The following is a 22,721-nucleotide window of genomic DNA, read 5'->3' as shown; positions in this document are numbered from 1 at the left end:
AAAAAAAAAATCTTTGAGATCTGTCTGAAAGTGGTAAGAAGGAGTGTAATTATTGCTCTTTCAAATTAAATGTTGGTTGCTTCTAATTCTGCTCCCAATTAAAAAGGACTAGAAAAATAAAAATGAAAACATTATCTCCATTTTGGTGTCTGCTTCTGTATCTGATCCTTTAAATTAGGAGGTATTAATGTGACTTTCAATATTTCTACACAGTGTCATTTCGGGTTCTTTGTCACATGGTGAACCCAGTCATGGATTGGCTGATAGAGTCATTAACTGCAGAGAAGTCCTGGAAGCTTTCAATCTGCTGGTGCTCCAGGTTAGCTCCTTCCCGTACACACTACAGACCCAACAGTCTCGAATCAGCTCCAGCAATGAGGTTCACTGGATACAGCTGGACAACATGGTGAGTTTCTGTTCTGCTCTCTGATACACAGTCATGTTCTCAGTTCCCCAGGGAGCAGAATCTTATAATAAAATATGGTCATCGCTTTGTAAAATAACACATGACTTCAAAAATTTAACATAAAGCTTTATCTGCCAAAAGTTCCATATAATTATAATTATTATAAGACTAAAAAATTGTGAGTAGTGTCCTATATAAATCTGATTATGTTCTTTTTTAGGTTATCATGCATATACAAAATTATCCATCCTATATAGTTTTCCCCAAAAAAATGTGATATTATCTTATATGGCCACCAATAGCTTGGACTGTCTTTATGCCTTTAAATGATTAATTTCAGGGGCGCCTGGGTGGCTCAGTCGGTTGAGCATCTGCCTTTGGCTCAGGTCTCGATTCCAGGGTCCTGGGATTGAGCCCCACCCCCACCCCCGTGGGGCTCCCTGCTCGGCAGGGAGCTGCTTCTCCCCTCTCCTCCCCCTCATGCTCTCTCTCCCTATCTCTGTCTCTCTCTCTCTCTCAAATAAATAAATAAATAAAATCTTAATAAATGATTAATATCAATCTGAAATGTGGAAATTTTATTGTCCTTTTGAAGGGCTCCTCTGTCATGTTTCAGTCTTACTGATCTATGACTGTAAGTTATGCTCATGTTCTCCCAGCAACTGGATTTTTTTCTTGTAATCAGTTCTCAGTCTTCTGGTTGAAACAGGGGATTGGGGCGCCTGGGTGGCTCAGTTGGTTAAGCGACTGCCTTCGGCTCAGGTCATGATCCTGGAGTCCCAGGATGGAGTCCTCCATCGGACTCACTGCTCAGCAGGGAGTCTGCTTCTCCCTCTGATCCTCCCCCCTCTCATGCTCTCTCTCTCTGTCTCATTCTCTCTCTCAAATAAATAAATAAAATCTTTAAAAAAAAAAAAAGAAACAGGGGATTATGATACTGTTATTTTAAATTACTCAGTAGTAGCACTTAATGTGTTAAGAGCAGCCATCTCAAAATTGTACATATTCAGGACTGTATGTTTTTCTGGCTCCAACCCCTAACACCTGGAAAATATTTTCCATAACCTATACAGTGTATGATAAATACACTATCCAAAAAAAGAAATAAGTGTTTCATCAAAAACAATGAAGATTAGCCATTAAGTAATGGATTCTTTGTTTAAAAATATTGAACATAATGGATATTTTTAAATAAACATGTTTAAGTAAAAGATGCCAGATATGTCTTACATAAGAATAACATTTAGGGGCGCCTGGGTGGCTCAGTTGTTAAGCGTTTGCCTTCGGCTCAGGTCATGATCCCGGGGTCCTGGGATCTAGCCCCGCATTGGGCTCCCTGCTCGGTGGGGAGCCTGCTTCTCCCCCTCCCTCTGCTGCTCCCCTTGCTTGTGTTCCCTCTCTCACTGTCTGTCAAATAAATAAATAAAATATTTTTTAAAAAAAGAATGACATTTATTCATTTATCAACCCGGTGCATTTCATTCTGTTATGAAGTACGTAAGTTTTCCCTGACCTGAAGCTCTTACTTTTGAGTATTGGTTTGCTCTTTGCAGTCAAGCAAGCTCAGGTCACTGAATCATGTTGGCATCAACCATGCCTCCCTTGTGAGAACTGTCTCAGTGTGTTCGCTAGCACATAGAGATTGCTTTGAGCTCTCACTTTGTTAGTATCTTCTCTATGCCATCTTCGTCAGTTGGATGTCAAATTACAGGTGAGATTAAGAGGCTAGCTCGATTCCTTTGCCTCTAAAGTGTAGGGTGCACCTGAAGGCTACCCAAGTAGTTGCCCTGACATGGAATGGGATTGCCAATAGAACTTATGAAGGGAAAATTTGTTTTTTGTTTTTTTAAAGATTTTTATTTATTTGACAGAGACACAGCGAGAGAGGGAACACAAGCAGGGGGAGTGGGAGAGGGAGAAGCAGGCTTCCCGCTGAGCAGGGAGCCCGATGCGGGTCTCGATCCCAGGACCCTGAGATCATGACCTGAGCCGAAGGTAGACGCTTAACGACTGAGCCACCCAGGAAAATTTGTTTTTTAAGCCAACGGTTTTCCTATTAAATGTTAGCTTTCAAAATATTGTTGGGGGGAAAGAGAACCATCCTAATTTACCTTGTTGGTGTAGTCTTTTCCAGAAGGGATCACACCAGTGATAGGAAGGACTCATAGCTTCTGCCCTTTACCTTCTCCTGACATGAAATAATAGGGAAATATGCTTAAGATAATTTTCCTTAGAAGTCATTCCTAGGCGCCTGGATGGCTCAGTTGGTTGAGCATCTGACTCTTGATAATCACGTCATGATCTCAGAGTTGTGAGATCGAGCCCCACATCAGGCTCCACACTCAGCATGGAGTCTGCTTGAGATTCTCTCTCTCTCTCTCTCTCCCTCTGCCCCTCCACCCACTCCTGCTCACTCTCTCTCTTTCTAAAATAAATAAATAAAATCTTTTAAAAAAAGTCATTCCTATGATTATGGTTACTTTTTTAGGCATAATAATGGTACTATGGTTATATTTTTTAAAGCGTTCTTATTTCAGAGGCATCTAGTGAAGTATTTATGAATTAAAGATTTGATACCCAGGATTTAATCAAAATAATTGAGGGGTGGAGAGTTATTATACTCTAATTAAGGTTTTTTTTAAAAAAATCATCACTATGAGGGGCATCTGAGTGGCTCAGTTGTTAAGCATCTGCCTTCGGCTCAAGTCATGATCCCAGGGTCCTGGGATCGAGACCGTCATCAGGCTCCCTGCTTGGCAGGAAGCCTGCTTCTCCCTCTCCCACTCTCCCTCCTTGTGTTCCCTCTCTCACTGTGTCTCTCTCTGTCAAATAAATAAAAGTAAAATCTTTAAAAAAAATCATCACTATGAAATTGAGATCAGCATAGAAAAAAGATAAAAACTTTGAATCTAATTTATAACAACACCCTTACACATTAAGGAAGAATCCTAACCATTAGCCTCCTTTCGTTATCCTGAGACCAATGTCCTCAAAAAGGAAAAATTGAGAAAAGCAGAGTAATTCAATTCAAAAAATACTGAGCACTTGTGGGCTACTGTTAGATCTTCCCAAGAACACAGAGAGAACTGACTGTTTAAAGGAGAAAGCAAAGTACAAATTAAAGTTACTGTTAATGAAAGTAGAATAACATATACATAGAGAAAACAGTTTGGTGGTTACCAAAGGCAGGAGTGGGATGGGTGAAATGGATGAATGGGATCAAAAGGTACAAACTTCCAGTTATAAAATTAATAAGTCCTGGGGATGTCATGTACAGCATGGTGATTATAGTTAATATTGTATGGCATATTTGAAAGTTGCTAAGAGAGTAGATCTTACAAGTTCACATCACCAGAAAAAAAATTATAATATATGGGCTGAGGGACTTACTCTGGTGATCATTTTGCAATATGTATGTAGGCATACCTCATTTTATTGTGTTTTTCTTTATTGCACTTTGCAGATATTTCATTTTTTACAAACTGAAGATTTATGGCAACCCTGTGTCAAGCAAGTCTGTTGGCACTATTTTTCCAACAGCATTGCTCACTTCATGTCTCTGTGTCACATTTTGGTAATTCTCACAATATTTCAAACTTTTTCATTATTATTATGGTGATCTATGATCATTGATCTTTGATGTTACTATTGTAAACACATTAGTAGATTTAGCATTGTGGCACAATGCCACATCCATGTAAGAATGTGAACTAAATAGTATTGACAATGCACTTGGTCATCCAAGAGCTCTGATGGAGATGTACAATGAGGTGAATGTGGTTTTCATGCCTGCTAACACAACACCCATTCTGTAGCCCACGGATCAAGGAGTAACTTCAATTTTTAAGTCCTGTGATTTAAGAAAATACATTTCATAAGGCTATTGTAGCAATAGATAGTGATTCATCTGATGGATCTGGGCAAAGTTAGTTGAAAACCTTCTGGAAGGAATTCACCATTTCAGGTGATTGAGACGTTCATGATTCATTGGAAGAGGTCAAAATATCAATATTAGCAGGAGTTTGGAAGAAGTTGATTCCAAAGTTATGGATGACTTTGAAGGGTTTAAGACTTCAGGGGAGGAAGTCCCTACAGATGTGGTGGAAATAACAAGAGACCTAGAATTAGGAGTGGAGCCTGAAGATGGGACTGCATTGCTGCAAGCTCATGATAAAACTTTAACGGATGAGGAGTTGCTTCTTATGGATGAGCACGGGAAGTGGTTTCCTGAGATGGAATCTGCTCCTGGTGAAGATGCTGTGAAGATCGTTGAAATGATAACGAAGGATTTAGAATATTACATGAACTTAGTTGGGAAAGAAGTGGCAGGGTTTGAGAGGATTGACTCTAATTTTGAAAGAAGTTCTGTGGGTAAAATGCTATCAAACAGTATCACATGCCACAGAGAAATCATTCATGAAAAGAAGAGTCCATTGATGTGGCAAACTTCATTGTTGTCTTATTTTAAGAAATTGCCACAGCCACCCCTGCCTTCAACAGCCACTGCCCTGATCAGTCAGCAGCCACCAACATCAAGACAAGATCCTCCACCAGCAAAAAGATTATGGTTTGCTGAAAGTTCAGATGATGGTTAGTATTTTTAAGCAATAAAGTATCTTTTAATTAAGGTATGTACATTGTTTTTTTAGACATAATGCTATTGCACACTTAATCACATAACTTTTGAATGTATTGGGAAACCAAACAATTCATTTGACTCATTTTATTGACGACCTGCTGTATTGTAGTGGTCTGGAACCAAACCCTCAAATCTCCAAGGTATCCCTATGCATAAATAGAATCATTATGTTGTACACCTGTTAACTAATGCGATGCTACATGTCAGTTACATCTCCATTTAAAAAAAAAACCAAGTTGTACACCTTGAATATATACAATTTTTATTTGGAAAAACAAAAACAACAGAGTAGAATAAGACAACTTTAAAAAATCAAAATGCTCTGGGTGTTGAAAGGAGGGAGAAGTCCCACCCATCTGAGAGCACTAGGAAAAGTGACAAGGGGAGAGCACGGCAGATGGCATTGCAAGAGTGGAAGGACTGGGCGCGGGCACTTCTGGCAGCAAACAGCTTGGGCAGCACCACAGAGGAGGAAACATGGGGATTTTTCAGAGAACACTAAGGGGATGAAAAGAAACCTGGAAATATACAGATAGAGGCTTGCAGTGCCAGGCTGACAAAGTTTACACTTATTACATAGACATTAATAATTTTTTCATAAGGGCATAGTATTATTAAAAATGCAGTTGAGCCTTGAACAACACAGCGGTCAGAAGTACCCACCCCTGTGCAGCTGAAAATTCGCATATAACTTTGACTCCCCCAAAACTTATCTACTAATAGCCTACTGTTGGCTGGAAGCCTTACCGATAACATAAACAGTCAATTAACATCTATTTTGTATATTATATAATTATATACTGTATTCTTACAATAAAGTAAGCTAGAGAAAAGAAAGAGTTAAGGAAATCATAAGGAAAAGAAAATACATTTACAGTACTGTACTGTAAAAAATCTACATATAGGCAGAGCGACTGATGGTCCTGCAGATCTGTCTCTTGCTTCAACAGTGTTTGGACGGAACAGACCCAGGGATGCCCCTTCTTCCAGCCTCCAGACACCCTCCAATCTCTTTTCCAGTTGCAACCTCAGAACCATCTCAGCCATCCTCTGGCTTCAGGACTAGCCATCACCAGTTTTTGAGCTTAAGTCCTTATTGCCAATCAGCCATGAGTTCCCGGATTCATCAGAAAGACCCCATCAAGGTGGAGGCCGCCCTCACCTGCCTGGCCAACATGCATCCGCAAGACTCCAATGCCTACCTCTCCCTGGGCTTCTGTTCCAACCTCAGCCGTGTGGCTCTGGAGTGCCGAGTCTCTTGAAGATACAAGATCGGCCCGGCAGCCATTCACTCTTCGGGACATGTGGAAGCCCTCTCAAGATGAGTAGGGTAAACCCATGGTCCTGGAGAAGAATCTGAACCAGGGTCTTCTGGATCTGCCTGCTCTGGGTTCTGCCCACACAAACCCCCATCTCTGTGGCTTCCTGGAAAACCACTTCCTAGATGAGGAGGTGAAACTCATCGAGAAGTTGGGCGACTACCTGACTAACCTCTGCAGGCTGGCTGGCCCCCAAGGCTGAGCTGGGTGAGTATCTCTTCCAAAGGCTCACTTTCAAGCAAGATAACTAGGAGCCTCTGGAGCCCAATGGCCCATCTGCATCCCCCTGGGTGTCCGGGCTTCTGCCTGAGCCTCTCCCTGCAGCCACTAGGCAGCTTTTTAACCACCCTGGAGCCCTCCCCCAAGCCCTGCACCAAGTGAAAACAATAAAGCTATTTGCACAAAAAAGCAAAAAATAAAAGCAAAAAAAAAAAAAAACCTCAAAAACCCCTTATGTAAGTTGGGCCCATGCAGTTCAAACTTGTTGTTCAAGAGTCAATTATATTATCAGAATATACATATTTTATTTTTATACTAACATGGTAAACGTACAACTTAATGAATTTTCACAAACTGAAAGCACCCGTAGAACCAGCACCCAAATGAAGAAATAGAACATTACCACTACCCCATAAAACAGGCACTGCCCACCAAAGGGTAACACTCTTCTGGCCTCTTACCCCATAGGTTTGGTTTGCCCAGTTTTGAACTTGATATAAATGGAATCATGCAGTATGCACTCTTTTGTACGTAGCTTCTTTTGCTCAGCATTGCTTGTGAGATTCTTCTCTATTTTGCATGAGTCATAAAACATTCATATTGCTGTATATAGATTACACTGGGTGACCACCACAATTCACTTATCCATCCCATTCATTTATTTCAAACACTGCTGCTATATACATTCTAGCACATGCCTTTTAGTAGACCCAGGTAGGTATTTTTGTTGGGTGTATATGTGGGAATGAACGCATATGTTCAGCTCTAGGAGATACTGAGAGGCTGCCTTTTAAAGCAGTTCATTCATGATAGAGGTTAAGTCAAAGTGATTAAACATGGGGAGATCAGTCATCTGGCTTTTCTGATAATTCAGGTTCAAATTAACAGATACATAAATCGTGGTCCTAGCCAGAAATAGTAGGGGAGAAATGGTGAATTTTCTAGGGTTTCTTTACTGGGGAAAAGAGAACAGTCCGAGATATCTTTGAGGCCCAAGAGGAAGAGTGATCTGTGGAGGGCAGAGGAGGTGGATTTTGAATGAGTTAAGGCTGAGGAGAGTGCACCGATGCAAATGCAAATTTGGAGTTTATGCTGGGGCTTTATGATGTAGATTTGGAATATTTTGTCAAGAACAATTATTATAGAAGCAGCTGATGTGGATAATATGGTTGAGGAAGGTAAAGAAGAGAACTGCCAAGAGGGTGGTGGCCAAAGACTGATAGGTACAGGCCTTTGGATTTGGCCTCAGGAGTCTTTGGTGACCTTCCAGGGAGCAGAGCATTTGGCTGGCGAGAAGCAAGGACAGCAGCGAGAGGACAGGGAGAGCTGCAGGTGAGGGTCACTGGGAGGGTAGGACTTCGGGAGGAGGGCGATTTTTTTGTTGTTGTTGTTGTTTTGTTTTGTTTTGTAGGAGAAGGGACATTTTCCCAAAAGACATAATGATTCAGTATGATTTGTGATTCTTGGGACACCATGTTTCTTTCAAGTAACATCATTCAGAGCTTTGTAAAACACATTTTAAAGGGGGTCCCATTGACATCTATTACAAGGTTTATAATACTTAGAAAACTACAGTTACAGTTTAATGCAAACCTAACAAATTGGGTTAAGTATTCACATTTAATTCTTATTTTTAGTATATCTAGTTCTTAATCTATAAAGTCTTTATAGATTACTAAAAAAAGTACTGACACCAAAAAATACTGGCCTCCAGTACAGGCCATCTGTTTAATAACCTACCCCATAACTTTGCTAAGAGAGAGAAATTAAAATGAGGACAGGTGGATGCATCCTACCCAGTGAGTGAAAATGCTACATCAGGAAAAACAGCGGGCTTGGAGGAGGATTTTGTATTTTCCCAAAGAAACAGGACAGGATGAGAAAGCCTTTCCACTCTCTCTGTACCGGTAATCCACATAAGGAGAGAAACCCAGATGAATGACTTTTTTTTCATCCTGAAATGACTTACTTGACACAATTATCCAGAAGGAAGGGAGCAAACAAACAAAAAAAGGCTTCCAAGCCTCCAAAATAGATGCCCCTCGCTGTACCCTCTAAGGCTCCACTGTTTACAGGACATACTGTGGTCCTCTAGCGTATTTACTCTCAAATAAGATCCTGTTAGAACAAGCAGGAATAACTGGTTGCGGGGGGGGGGGCACAAAAAAATGAAAAGCTGCCAATTAAATAAATGCTTTATCTTCTGTCTTATGGACCTTATAAATCACACAGTTGCTTATCTGTTTTTCTGAGTTACTAAAAAAGCTCAGAAACAAAATGTGCAAAACCTTCTTGTGTGCATTTTTGAGAGCACTAGCTTCATCCCTGGCCCAATCTTATTTGTCTTACCCTTGCTTCTTCTTCCTCTGATTGCTTACTTTATTTTTAACTTATGTTTTAAGCTATTGTATTACCTTTATGAAATGAGTTGGAGAGTGTTTAAAGAAAAATGTCAATACATAATACATAACAAATAAAAGTAAGACTAAAACACATAGGACACATGACAGCTAGGAGAAATGACTGGGAAAAATTAAAGTAGAAAAGAGGAAAGAAAACTTAAAAAAAAAAAAGCATGCTTTTTTTTGATGAACTCAAAAAGCTTACTTAATATTCTGGGGGCTATTTACATTTAAGGACAGCTTGTCACACATCTCAGGATCCTCTCAGGGAAATTTTGTGTCACATCCCAAAATATTCATGTCATAGTAATGACTGAGTCATCAAGAAGGAGGATAGGGGCGCCTGGGTGGCTCAGTCGTTAAGCGTCTGCCTTCGGCTCAGGTCATGGTCTCAGGGCCCTGGGATCCAGCTCTGCATCGGGCTCCCTGCTTGGCGGGAAGCCTGCTTCTCCCTCTCCCACTCTCCCTGCTTGTATTCCCTCTCTCACTGTGTCTCTGTCTGTCAAATAAATAAAATCTTTAAAAAAAAAAAAAAGGATGGGGCGCCTGGGTGGCTCAGTTGGTTGAGCGACTGCCTTCGGCTCAGGTCATGATCCTGGAGTCCCGGGATCGAGTCCCGCGTCGGGCTCCCTGCTCGGCAGGGAGACTGCTTCTCCCTCTGACCCTCCTCCCTCTCATGCTCTCTGTCTCTCATTCTCTCTGTCTCAAATAAATAAATAAAAATCTTTAAAAAAAAAAAAAGGAGGATAAATACAGTGAATTCTGCTTATGAAGGCAGAAAAGTATAGATTCCATTTCTAAATAAATATTTTTTGTAAAAGAATAAGCTTTTCTGAATTACCATCATTAGATGATGTCAGAGAAGTTTTTTGTAATAGAGTTTTTGAGTTTGTTGATCTCCAGAGAGTTCTATAGATAAGTATCAGTATAGAGAGTGCTTTATGAGGCAAAAGTCTGACCAGTGACTGTACCAGCCTAAAAATGTTATTCCTCAGAAGATGCCTGAACAAAACAAAGAGAAAACAAACCATCTGTGTAGTTACCATCTGCCTTAAGAAAGCACGTCAACATGGGGTGGTTGGGTGGCTCAGTCAGTTAAGCATCTAACTCTTGATTTCAGCTCAGGTCATGATTTCAGTGTTGTGAGATCGAGCCCCATGTCAGGCTCTGTGCTGGATGTGGAGTCTGCTTAAGATTCTCTCTCCCTCTGCCCCTCCTGCCCTCCCTCTCTAAAAAACAACAACAACAACAACAAATAAAACATGTCAACATTAACCACATATTAAAGTTCATTTGAAGGGAAAAGAAATTTTGGTTTTGCCCCAGAGATAACTGTAGATACCAGGTTATATAATGAAACAAAATTTTTTTCAGCTTCATTGAGGTATAATTGACATTAAATTATAAGACATTTATTTTAATAGTTATTTTATGTATTTTTAATTGAAGTATAATTAACATACAGTGTTATGTTAGTTTCAGATGTACAACATCATGATTCAACAATTCTATACATTACTCACTGTTCACCATGTGTAGTGACCGTCTGTTACTAAGCAACCTTATTACAAGATTATTGACTATATTCCCTATGCTGTACTTTTCATCTCTGTGACTTACTTATTTTGTAACTGGAAGTTTGTATCGCTTAATCCCTTTTATCTACTTCACCCACCCTTCCATTCCCCTTCCCTCTGACAACCACCAGTTTGCTTGCTTACTTGATATATTTATTTTTGCTCTCTATATTTAACAGTCTGTTTTTTGTCTGTTTGTTTGTTCATTTATTTTGTTTTTTAGATTCCACATGTGTGAAATCGTATGGCATTTGTCTTTCTCTGTGTGACTTATCTCACTTAGCCTTATACCCTCTAGTTCCATCTATGTTGTTGCAAATGGCAAAGCCTCATTTTTTTATGTTTTTTTAAGTTTTTATTTTCATTCCAGTTAGTTAACCTACAGTGTTATATTAGTTTCAGGTGTCCAATATAGTGATTTAATGCTTTCATACATCACCCTGTCCTCATCACCACTAGTGCCCTCCGTAATCCCCATCCCCTATTTCCCCCACCCCCCACTCCTGGCAACCACTATTCTACTTTCTGCTTCTATGAGTTTGACGATTTTTTTTTTTTAAGATTCCTCATATGAGTGAAACCATACAGTATTTGTCTTTCTCTCTCTAACTGATTTCACTTAGCATAATGTCCTCAAGGTCCATCTACATTGTCACGAATGGCAGGATTTCCTTCTTTCTCGTGGCTGAATAATATTCCATTGTGTGGACATATACATACACATACTACATCTTCTTTATCTGTTCGTCCGTTGACAGACACTTGGTTGCTTCCATTTCCTGGCTATTGTGACTAATGCTCAATGAACATGGGAGTGCATTTATCTCTTCTATATCCTATTTGCATTTCCTTTGGATAAATACCCAGAAGTGGAATTACTGGATTAATTTTTAATTTTTTTGAGGGACCTCCATATTGTTTCCCACAGTGGCTGTACCAATTTACACTCCCACCAACAAAGCATGAGGGCTCACTTCGCTCCACATCCTTGCCAACATTTGTTATCTTTTTTCCTTTTGAGAGCAGCCATTCTAACAGGTGTGAGGTGGGTGCCTGGCTGGCTCAGTCATTGGAGCATGTGACTCCTGATCTTGGGGTCATAAATTCAAGTTCACATAGGGCCTAGATATTACTTTAAAAAAAATTTAACAGGTGTTTGGGTGATATCCCATTATAATAGTCACCATCTTGTACATTAGATCCTTATTCTGATTTGCATTTCCCTGATGATTAGCGTTCTTGAGTACATGTCCATGTACCTGGTGGCCATTTGTATGTCTTCTTTAGAAAAATGTCTGTTCAGTTCCTCAATCTGTTTTTGATTGTTTGGATTTTTTGCTGTTGAGTTATGTGAGTTTTTAAAAAATACATTTTGGATATCAACCCCTTATCAGATATATGATTTGCAAATATTTCCCCTGTACTATAGGTTGTCTTTTCATTTTGTTGAGGCTTCTTTTGCTGTGCAGAAACTTTTTAGTTTGATGTAGTCCCACTTGTTTATTCACAACTTTTTCACCTTCTCACAAATAACATATTGCAGGGATTTTCCCCCACCCCTAGAAAATAAGACACATTGTATCCTCTCCTCACTGGGTTTGGCTCTGTTTTGAATCAGGAGGACATGAGCTGCCAGGAGAAGCTGTATTTCGGCTTGAATGAATACAGTAAGTCTCTACAGTGGGGCATCACAAGCCCCCTTCTGAGATGTGATGAGACTTTTGAAAAAATGGTGAACACGCTCTTGGAAAGGTAAGTAAGGACCTTCAGCTTTTACTTTAGCTGTACTTGTGTGTCTAAAATAGCCAAAAGTCTCTTGAGTCACTGTCACAGGGAGTTCTGTGGAGCTCCAGCTGTGCAGATGACATGCAAAGGCAGAATAAGAATAGCCTCTCCTAAGATGACCTTTTACTCATAGAGGTTTTCTGTGATCATCCAAGACTAACAAAGGAAACTAGCGACCCAGAGTGGGACTTAGAACCACTTGCCATGCTCTGAATCATCTCCCAAGCATGCTTTACTGCTACCACCAGGGGATTAGATGGACAGAGGAATTTGCTGATTAAAGACCCTTTCTCTGAGGGTGGCCTCCCCCACCGTATGCCCTACACTTCTTTTTCTCTTTTCCCCTCTATCCACCACAGGCAAGTACCCTTAGATGACTCAGTAAAAACTGAACTTTACTATGAGAGATTTGGAGTGTAGACTGGAGAAAATTAGGAGTGATTAGATCACTGAAGTGAGTTCAGTTCCTTCCTAATGTGCCTCCTCCAGTGCCTGACCTTGGAAGATAAAGATCATAACTTTTCTGTCTCCTCTGCTTTCTTTTTATTCTCCAAGTTCTGGTCAAACTCCAGGAGAGTAAAGGGTTTTCCTGTTTTTTCTCTCTGATCTTGAAGCATAGACTCAAAGCGTCACAGAGGCATTGGAATTTACGTAACCTGGTAGAGGGCCCTCCCTGCCCTCGGCTGCAATAGTCTGTCTGACCGTCCAGTGATGGGGGCAGGTGGACTCTTTTTGATGAGGCACATTCTAATTTTTAGTAGCTCTTGTTCTTCAAATTGGCTCCAATTAACCACGAACCACCTATTTAACAATCTGTTCTATAACTTTGCTAAGAAAAAAGAAAGAGAAATAAAAATGAGGATGGGTGGCTGTATCCTACCAGTGAGTTATTATGCTGCACCAACAAAAGGAGAAGCCTCAGAGTAGGATTTTATATTTTTGCAGCTGTTGGATTTAAGCAGACTTAACGGACACTGTGACATTAATCCTTCCACAGCACATGTGATCTTAACGTTTCCAAAATCATCCCATGAATCTCCCTTTTAAGTGTTTCCCACCCACCTGCTGCATCCACCAGCTTGGAACGTTCCCTCCCTTCTGGTAGCATCATTCAGAGTCAATCCTGTTAACTTCTCTTACAACTTTGGTAATACTTACAATACAGCAAACAATTACAGTTCAGTGCAAACAGAACAGATTGTGAAGACTGTTGCCTTCTAAATTCATACTTCTTTCAGAGTGTGAGATCTAAATGCCTGTAGATCAAAGTTACCATGTGTTCTAACTTTGGCTTACCTACCCGACCCATCAAAAAACATTAACGCTTTAAACAAGGATCTTGTGTGCTCACTTCTTCTAGCCCAGTCACTCAAGCTAGTTATAGCTGTGATTTACTGAGCGTTTGAAGAACCTGGCCCAGGATTGAGTGAACTGAAGGATTTCTTCACTTTTCCCCAACCTACTAAATCCTTGCAATGCAAGGAGACATTATCAGAGAACTGAATGAGTCCAGACCCAGCTCTGTCCCTGACCAGTTGCATGATCTTGGGCAAGTAGCCAGGTTTCTCTCAGCCACTTAACTCACTCTCCTTCTGGTGGGAGTGGGAGTGGTCAAAACCAGAGCATCCACGGTCCTTTCCAACTCTGAAGTACTTCAAAACCATGCTATTCATTTGATGACCCTAACTTATTTGACCCTGGGCTTCTCTGTGCAAGGCTGGCAGACCACTTGTTTTACTTTAAATAGAATTATAAAGTGGAACAAAGGCGAACCACCCCATGGCCTACCCAGCTGCTAGGCGGCTGCCTGTGCTACCAGCTGGCAACCAGAAAGAAAGTTCACGGGCTCATCCTCATTTTGCCAGCCCCTCTTTTCTTGACCAGCACCTCCTTGTGTCTGCAAAGGGGTCCTCTTTGCCCATTTGTACTCACTGCCAGCAGGCCTGGCTTTCTGAGGAGTAACTCATAAATAATTCATAAACAAATTTTCTGCCTGCTCTGTAGCTGTAAAAGTGCCAATTTGAACAAAGTGATCCTCTTACTTGGCAGTCCAGGCAGGGTGGGGGTGGAGTACCAATGGGTGTTGGGATGAGGGAAGGACACCCCTATTTGCCAGGCTCCCTGGACTAAGCAGGGCTCGGGTGTTAGGAGGCTACACCACTAGGGGGTGCTATTTCTCCAGTCAGCTCCAAGTTTTCTCTGGCACCAAGGCACATTTTATGGGAAGATACAGTTGCTATCTGTGGGGCTACCATCAAATTAGTAATTATTAGTAATAATAATTATTTTTCTGTCTGATACTTTGCAAACATGATACTAATGTCTCAATTTTCTTTACTGTGGTTTTAAATATCAGAGAAATAAGCTGGCAACACCACCATTCTAACTCAGTGCCACCAGTAAGAGGTTAGGATCCAGGGATGATCCATTATGACTCTGTCAACAAATAACCTGACTAGATCAGTGCTTCTCAGAAGTTAATGTGCATACAGATCACCTGGGGGTCTTGTCAGGCTGTGAGTTCTGATTCAGGTATCTGGGGTGGGGGAATTTGGCATTTCTAACAGGCTCCCAAGTGGTGCTGCTACTGGACCACAGACCACACTCAGAAAAGCTAGGGTCGCTAGACCATCCCTAAACCTCTTTAACTTGCTGTACGTATCCCAACAGTTTCTGACTCACAGGCGTTGAAGGCTCCACTTTTCCTTCTAGCGATGTAGGCTCCAAGGTCATACCTAGGGCTCCAGCCCACCGCTGATCGGTAACCCCTTCCCACCATGCTGGGTCTGCATTCCTCCCACAGAGACCTTACTGTGCCAGCTGGTCCTGCTGCCCAAGTTCTAGCTCCCTGTGTTCTGTTGAAGGTACCCCAGGCTGCACAGCATGGTCGTCCGCTGCTACCTTCTCATCCAGCAGTACTCAGAGGCTCTGATGGCTCTCACCACCATGGCGTCCCTCCGAGACCACAGCACACCGGAAACACTCAGCATTATGGATGACCTCATCAGCTCCCCAGGAAAGACGAGAAGTGGGAGGGGACACATGCTCATTATCAGGGTGCCCTCCGTGCAGTTGGCAATGTTAGCCAAGGAGCGGCTGCAGGAGGTGCGCGACAAGCTGGGGCTGCAGTACCGCTTTGAGATCATCCTCGGGAACCCCGCCTCTGAACTCAGTGTCGCAACGCACTTTGTGGCGCGATTAAAGGTTAGCAATGGTCGGACAGCTCTCCTTTGAAATATCATTTGTTTCTGTTTTCTAGGAACCCCACCTAGGTGGCTCGGAGGCCTGAGTTTAGTAGAGTTTTGCACATGTGTTGATTTGATCTTCGTGACAGTGTTAAGGCTAAACCAAGGGACATGTACATTTCCCTAATTGGAGCCGGTTTATTAAGATTCTGTCGAGCCCCCTTTTTAGCATGTGCGTGCAGTTGGTCTTCCATGCCTTCCAACTGCAGGTGCAAAAATGAGATGACCCAATTTGACCCCATGTTTATTGACCTTGTTCAAGATGCATCTAGCCCACGGCCATCTGTTTTCTCAGAAAGAAAGGTAAGTTGTTCTCTCAGACCTCTGTGGGTTCGCCTTTAAGTGACATCAATTCATTAATTCTTTTCTGTCTACCTAGCCTGTCAGCTCAGGTCTAGAGTCAGTAGGTAAAGTATTCTGTTTTATCTTTAGAACTCATATAGAGCTATTCCCCACCCTCTTGCATGTGGATTCTTCAACCCTTTGTTGTTTCATTGAACTCGCTTTGACGCCCAGCTCTGAGGCTTGCTGGTCTGACTTCTCCAAGCCTACTGCAGAGGGATTAGTGCATGAGCATGGGTCAACCCCCTCGCATGGCCAGTGGGACCGCTTCTCCTTAACCCCTCCTGGTAGGCATGGAGGGGACAGGCAGAATTCCTAAATCAACTCACCTAACTCCCTACTTTATGCCCTGCTCAGGTTTTTCTGGGGACTTTTATAATCTAATGTGTCCTAGCCATTAGGAAGCATATAATAAAATAACTGCATATATATAGGTATGATACCAAGCTAAGTAGTGGATGTCTGAGCTAGACCAGCATGGTATCTGTACCCTGCACACTAAATACTGAGCTAAATTGGGTTAAGAAAAATCTAGTTTGGGACGCCTGGGTGGCTCAGTTAAGTGTCTGCCTTCAGCTCAGGTCATGATCCTGGGGTCCTGGGATCGAGTCCCACATTGGGCTCCTTGCTCAGCGGGGAGCCTGCTTCTCCCTCTCCCTCTGCCTGCCTGCCGCTCCCCCTGCTCATGCTCGCTCTCTCTGTCTCTGACAAATAAATAAAATCTTTTTAAAAGATTTTTTTTTAATTTTTATTTATTTGACAGAGAGAGAGAAGGAACACAAGCAGAGGGAGAGGGAGAGGGAGAAGCAGGCTTCCCATGAAGCAGGGAGCCCGATGCGGGGCTTGATCCCAGGATGCTGAGATCATGACCTGAGCCGAAGGCAGACGCCCAATGACTGAGCCACCCAGGCGCCCCAATAAAATCTTGTTTTTTTAAAAAAAGAAAAGAAAAATCTATTTTGGCACAAATTTTATGAAAAGAAAGCACGTAGTCTTGGGCAATTCTCATTTTCACCCTGGGTTGCAGTTTCCCACCTGCAAAATGAGAGAGTTGGACTGTATGATCTCAGCTCTAATTTGAGGATGTTATTCACTGTTCATAAAGCATTTTGCAAACATAAACCTTTTTATTGTATTCTATTAGCTTAACCTAAATGGGATAATCCCAAAATGCAAACAAAATACATTAGATTGATAAGCAACTGGAACAAATAAATCTGTCTAAAAATAGAAACCCTATATTTAGTGGAAGTTGAAACATTTATATTTTATATGTAATATAATGTTCACAATTTTAAATTATAGTTATAGACCACATAACTGTAAGATTTCTAGGATGAATAACAAATGAGAGTCCTGAAACTCTTCTTACAGTATAATTCATTGAGACGTATGTCTTGAGACAATTTGAATGATACTAATGATTGAAGAATCTGGAAAGGCAAATAATCTACAGGAGATGGTTGAAGAGGATGTGAGGCTGCAGAATCTTCTCTGGGTCTCCATGACACTGATCAAGTGTAGCTACCTATAGTTGAGGTCATTCGTTGAGAGTCTTCAAAAGTGCCAGTCACTAAGTCAGTATAAATCAGCTGGTCCTAAATAATTCACCCCTCTGGGCCATAGGTTGAAAACCACAATCAAGACTTGAGGTTCTTTTTTTTTAACTTTTTCTTAAGTAATCTCTATACCCCAAGTGGGGCTTGAACCCACAATCCCAAGATCAAGAGTCCTAACTGGCTGCTAGCACATCAGAATCACCTTCAGGGCCTTTAGACAGCAGTGGTTCTGTGAGCCCTGAGAACATGCCATACATGAAGGGGGGTCCAAGTAATTCTCAGAACAATTATATCTCAATTTGTATGAGTAGCTGCCAGGCACTGACCACACAAAAGAGATTTCCATATTGTCAAAACCACTGGATCACATCAATCCATCCTGTTTATACTCTCTCTTTGTGTGGAAGTAAAAATACAAAATCCCATTGAAATGGTCACATCCTAAGCAAGACTGCCACTTGCCAGATGGTTTCTGCTTCACATGTTTTCTTTTTCTTTTTCTTTCTTTCTTTCTCTTTTTCTTTTTCTTTCTTTCTTCCTTCCTTCCTTTCTTTTTAAGATTTACTTATTTGAGAGAGAGAGAACGGGAGCAAGGTGAGGGGCAGAAGGAGAGGGAGAGAGAGAATCCTCAAGCAGACTCCTCGCTGAGTGCTGAATTTGACCTGGGGCTTGATCCCACAACCCTGAGATCATGAGCTGAGCCAAAATCAAGAGTCAGACACCTAACCAACTGAGCCACCCAGGCACCCCTTCATGTTTATCTCTAAGTTACCAACCTCCCTTACCACTATCAGGATGGCATGGGTGGGTAGATGTGCCTTTTATCTGTAGTCTTGGGTAACATCCTCTGCCTCTTCTTTCATTGGATGGCCTTATTTTCCCTCTAATTATCCTGCTATGTGTTGTGATTGACTTACAAGTGATGACAAGCATTCTGGAAGGATACCAGGCTTAAATCTAAATAAATCGGTTCCTCCAGAAGGCCTGTGAAGTTTCATCAAATTTCCTTGGCCATGAGCCCCATATTGTCCTTGAACTCAGTGCCCACCCCGTCTTTTGTGTTGTTTTAAATGCTCTGCAGTGAAATCATCCTGAGGGCATGGTCAGTCCATTGAAGAACTGTGGCCATCATTCATCAGAATAGAAAAGCATGTTGTAGTGGTTTGGCTAGCTCTGATTGGTCAAGAGTAAAAGCAAGATTTCTTTAATAATCTTTTAAAAATAAATATTTTTGTAGAGTAAAACATAATATCCCTTATACCATCATTATAACGACCTCATTATTTGTGGAACCATGACCAATGGATGGTTTCTGGGAGATAAAATCCATTCAGGGAGAACCTCAGTGTCAGGGACATCATGAGTCCAATGCAAAATTATATAAGTAAAATGATTCCTGTTCCCAGAATTGTTTACTCTAAATCAAGGTGTTACTATATTCACTTTGACATGACAATGTATGGAAAACTGAATTTTTGTAGGTACCTTTCTTCTAAAATTTAAACAAATATTTTTGATAGATTTTTTTTTTCTAAAGTAGGCTCCACACCCAGCCCAATGCAGGGCTTGAACTCATGACCCTGAGATCAAGACCTGAGCGGAAATCAAGAGTCAGATGTTTAACCCAGTGAGCCACCCTGGATGGATTGATTTTCTAAGACAAAAAAAAAGTCTCTCAAATTTGTAAACAGCTAAATAGATCCATTGATTTCCCTTTGGTATACAAACATATGATAAAAAAAAAAAAACAACCTGGGCAATAAGGTTAGAGTGCTTCCCATTTTACAAATTATATACATTTTATTCGAATAATTGTGGGCATATTTATTTCTAAAGGCTGTTTTATCTAGACACCAACAAATCATTAATCAAACCCTATGACATTATTTCTTGCCTATTAGATTTCTTTATCCCATTTTGTGTTTAGCAAAAGAAGTACCTATTTTAAAATAAAGTGTATGTATTACTTAACACCTCTTACTCTTTGTTCCCTAAAGCATTATCAGAAACATCAGTTTATTTCCTAGAGTAACTCCTGCTGCGAAGCTGTTATGAGCATAGTCAGATGCTAGACACTTTATAAAAAGTAGTAGAAACCACCTTACCTACTTAAGACATAGTCTATTTTCTTTCTGCTCTAAAATCTATAAGATCTTTTCACTTTTGAACATCTTTCAAGTTGGTGGGATTTTTTTTTTCTTCGCACTGATTGGCTGTTCCATTTATTAAAGATATACATACACGTGTATATATGTGTTAATCTATATCGTAAGTTGATGCTTCATAGGTTATTTGTGAAACCATAAGCTAATTGCTTTACTCTTCTAAGTAAGGGACAGGGTTGTTTTGTTTTTTTTGTTTTTTATTGGTCCAGATTTGGTTATATTTTTCGCTTTCTTGAGAGAGACTTTTGAGAGCCCCAAGCCAATTATTACTTGTCACTTATTTTGAAAGTCAATATAGAAAGAAAGAGGGGAAATAGCCATCAAGGGTAACTAACTTCATGATTTTCTTGGTGAAAATGTCTGTCTTCATGGAGTCTTGTTGAGATGCTTTTATTAGTCATTCATAACTGAAACTGTCTTTTTCTGTCAGTCCGTCCCGAGAGTCTGTCCATTACATGAAGAAAGTGTATTTGAGAGCCTTGAGTCAGGTGGTTTAACCAGGGTTGTTCACCTTGTATGCTGCTTTGGCCTGCGTGGCTACTGCAGGATGTACACCAAGGTCTCCTGTTTTATCCTATTGAGATAAAACTGAAGGCCACATTCTTCTAGAGTGCTTTGTTACGCTTTTTAGTAGCAATTTAGTACACACACACACACACCCACACACACACACACTGGAAGTCATTTGGAAGCACAAAGGCATCTAAAATCTGGACCTAGAAACTTTTTAAGAAGTGGAAACTTAAATAAGGGGTTTTAATTTTATCATGTGGGTCCCTTTCTACAGACCTGGAGAGGAAATGAACTGGAAGAGTGGACCCCTCGGACATACCAGGATTTAGAAGGTCTTCCTTGTATTGTGATACTAACTGGCAAAGACCCTCTTGGAGAAACCTTTCCCAGGTACGATGTGAACGGTCAGTTCCCATTCTCCATTAGTTGCCCAGCTAAGCTGATGGCTCAAACTTGGCTGACACTTAGCCATTTCATTCACTGGGCAAGGCGGAAGAGAATCGCTTCCCTCGGAGAGAAAAGACACACACCCTTCCTTGACCCTTTGTTTTGACTTTCCAGAGATTGCCTAGCATTTGGGCAAATGGAAGGTTAGCCACAGTGAGAAGTTCTCTGCATGGAAGCAGGGCCGCCAGAGAGGCAGGGAGGGAAAGCATCTGCCCCAAACTGGGATTTTGTTACTTGGATGAAGTGTCTCTTCATCTGCTGTTCCCGCGCCCGTTAAGGGCCCAGGGCCTGGGGACAGGAAGGCAGCAACCCCAGCAATGACAGCACGAGCCGAATGCTTCCTGGCTGTCAGGCATTGCCGCAGACGCCTTCCCTGCGCCATCCGTGCGTTCCGTACAAGCCCATGAGCCAGGCACTGCTGTTCTAGTCTGTCCTTGGGGAGGGGGAAGTGGCCAGATGGACTCACCCAAAACATCATGACTTCCGTGCAGGTCTTTGAAGTACTGTGACCTCCGGCTCATCGACTCAAGCTATTTAACTCGCACAGCCTTGGAGCAGGAGGTGGGTCTGGCCTGCTGCTATGTCTCCAAAGAGGTCATCCGGGGCCCCGCGGTTGCCCTGGACCTCAGCGGGAAGGAGCAGGAGAGAGCCTCCGCCAGTGAGAACGATGCCGAGGAGCTGCTGGTCGACCTGGAGAGGCCACAGAGCAACGGTAGTGCTGTCACCGGAACCTCGGGTCAGTGCTTGCTTGCTGTCTGCGGGGGCGGCGGGCTGGGGGGAGGGGGAGGCATTTGCTCATACCCCTCACGCATGTCAGAGGAGCCTTCGGTGGCCCGGGCATCCGGTCCAGACCTCGGGTCCCCAGGAGAGATACTTGGAAAACATAACTGTTGAACAGCCACAGAATACTTCTCGGGGTAAACATTTAATGAAGAGCTTGGTAATAAGCTAAGTATAATAAATAAATTTTACCAACCCCAGCCTGCACCACTTTCCCAAGTCTTTTCCACCCTTAATCACCTCATGGATATTATACATCTGAGATTTGCACAGAAGCCTTCTTTTCCGTCTAGATCCGAAAGCTGTTACGTTTGTGCTCATTGGCTTAGTACCTGGCACGGTGTTTACTTGTTTGAATGAATGCATGAATGAGTGAATGAATGACTTTTCTAAGCAGTTAATGGCAAGTGTTTGTAGACCGAAGGCTACCCTGGGGCCACTGGCTGTGCTGAGCCGCCATGAAGCCTGCCAGCCCCGCTCCTGGAGCGTCACTGAATGGCCTCTGGCAGTGCCCAGCATGACCGTCTTTTGATAAATTATATTACGGCAAATGCAGCACTGTTTCCATTTTTTTTCTCATTAGGAAAGTAATAAAACTCAACATAGAAAACTTGGAGCATGTAACAAAGGATAGAGAAGAGGTTAAAAATTAAAACCCCAGGGTGCCCGGCTGGCTCAGTCAGTAGATCATGAGACTCTTGACCTTGGGGTTGTGAGTTCAAGCCCCACATTGGGGGTGGAGATTACTTTTAAAAATAAATAAAGAGGGGGCACCTGGGTGGCTCAGTTGGTTAAGCGTCTGCCTTCGGCTCAGGCCATGATCCTGGGGTCCTGGGACGGAGCCCCGAGTTGGGCTCCCTGCTCAGCGGGAAGCCTGCTTCTCCCTTTGCCCCTCCCCCCTTGTGTTCTCTCGCTTTCTCTCTCAAATAAATAAAATCTTTAAAATAAATGAATAAATAAAATAAAAATGAAAACCCCACGACCAGAGAAGACCACTATGAACATTCTTTCCCACGTCTCCCCTCTTCCATCATCACAACACATACGTGCAGACACACAGATGTTTTCAGGTCGCAAGCAGCCCTCGTGAGTCTGTTCATCCTGGCAGCTGCTGCTGGATGGCTGTGGGAATCGAAGAGGCAGTCATCTATGGGGCTTTCTGTGTTGATAGGGACCCTCCGCCTGGAAGAGCACAAGGACTGTTCTATTGGGTGTGCCCAGCTGCTCGCCTCAACCAGGGGTCCGGGCTGTACCTTCCTCCAACCCCAGCACTCCAGGCTCCCCAGTGGTTTCCCTGAGACCAGTTCAGAATAAAGGCAAGAG

General features: G+C 42.0%; 1 protein-coding gene across 1 annotated transcript in view; it reads left to right on the top strand.

The window, feature by feature from the left end:
* Window positions 1–22,721, top strand: part of GREB1L (GREB1 like retinoic acid receptor coactivator) — a 246,342-nt gene that overhangs the window by 196,456 nt on the left and 27,165 nt on the right. The window contains exons 17-21 of the mRNA XM_081802542.1: window positions 209–406; window positions 12,181–12,314; window positions 15,212–15,551; window positions 20,446–20,561; window positions 21,110–21,354. Of these exons, the coding sequence (XP_081658668.1) occupies window positions 209–406; window positions 12,181–12,314; window positions 15,212–15,551; window positions 20,446–20,561; window positions 21,110–21,354 (1,033 nt within the window). The remainder of the gene's footprint in view (window positions 1–208; window positions 407–12,180; window positions 12,315–15,211; window positions 15,552–20,445; window positions 20,562–21,109; window positions 21,355–22,721) is intronic.

Source organism: Leptonychotes weddellii, chromosome 13 (genome assembly GCF_054177405.1).
Source record: "Leptonychotes weddellii isolate Sample4059 chromosome 13, ASM5417740v2, whole genome shotgun sequence".
Lineage (NCBI taxonomy): Eukaryota > Metazoa > Chordata > Mammalia > Carnivora > Phocidae > Leptonychotes > Leptonychotes weddellii.
Note: the sequence above shows the minus strand (reverse complement) of the source record. Positions and strands in the feature narration are given on the sequence as shown.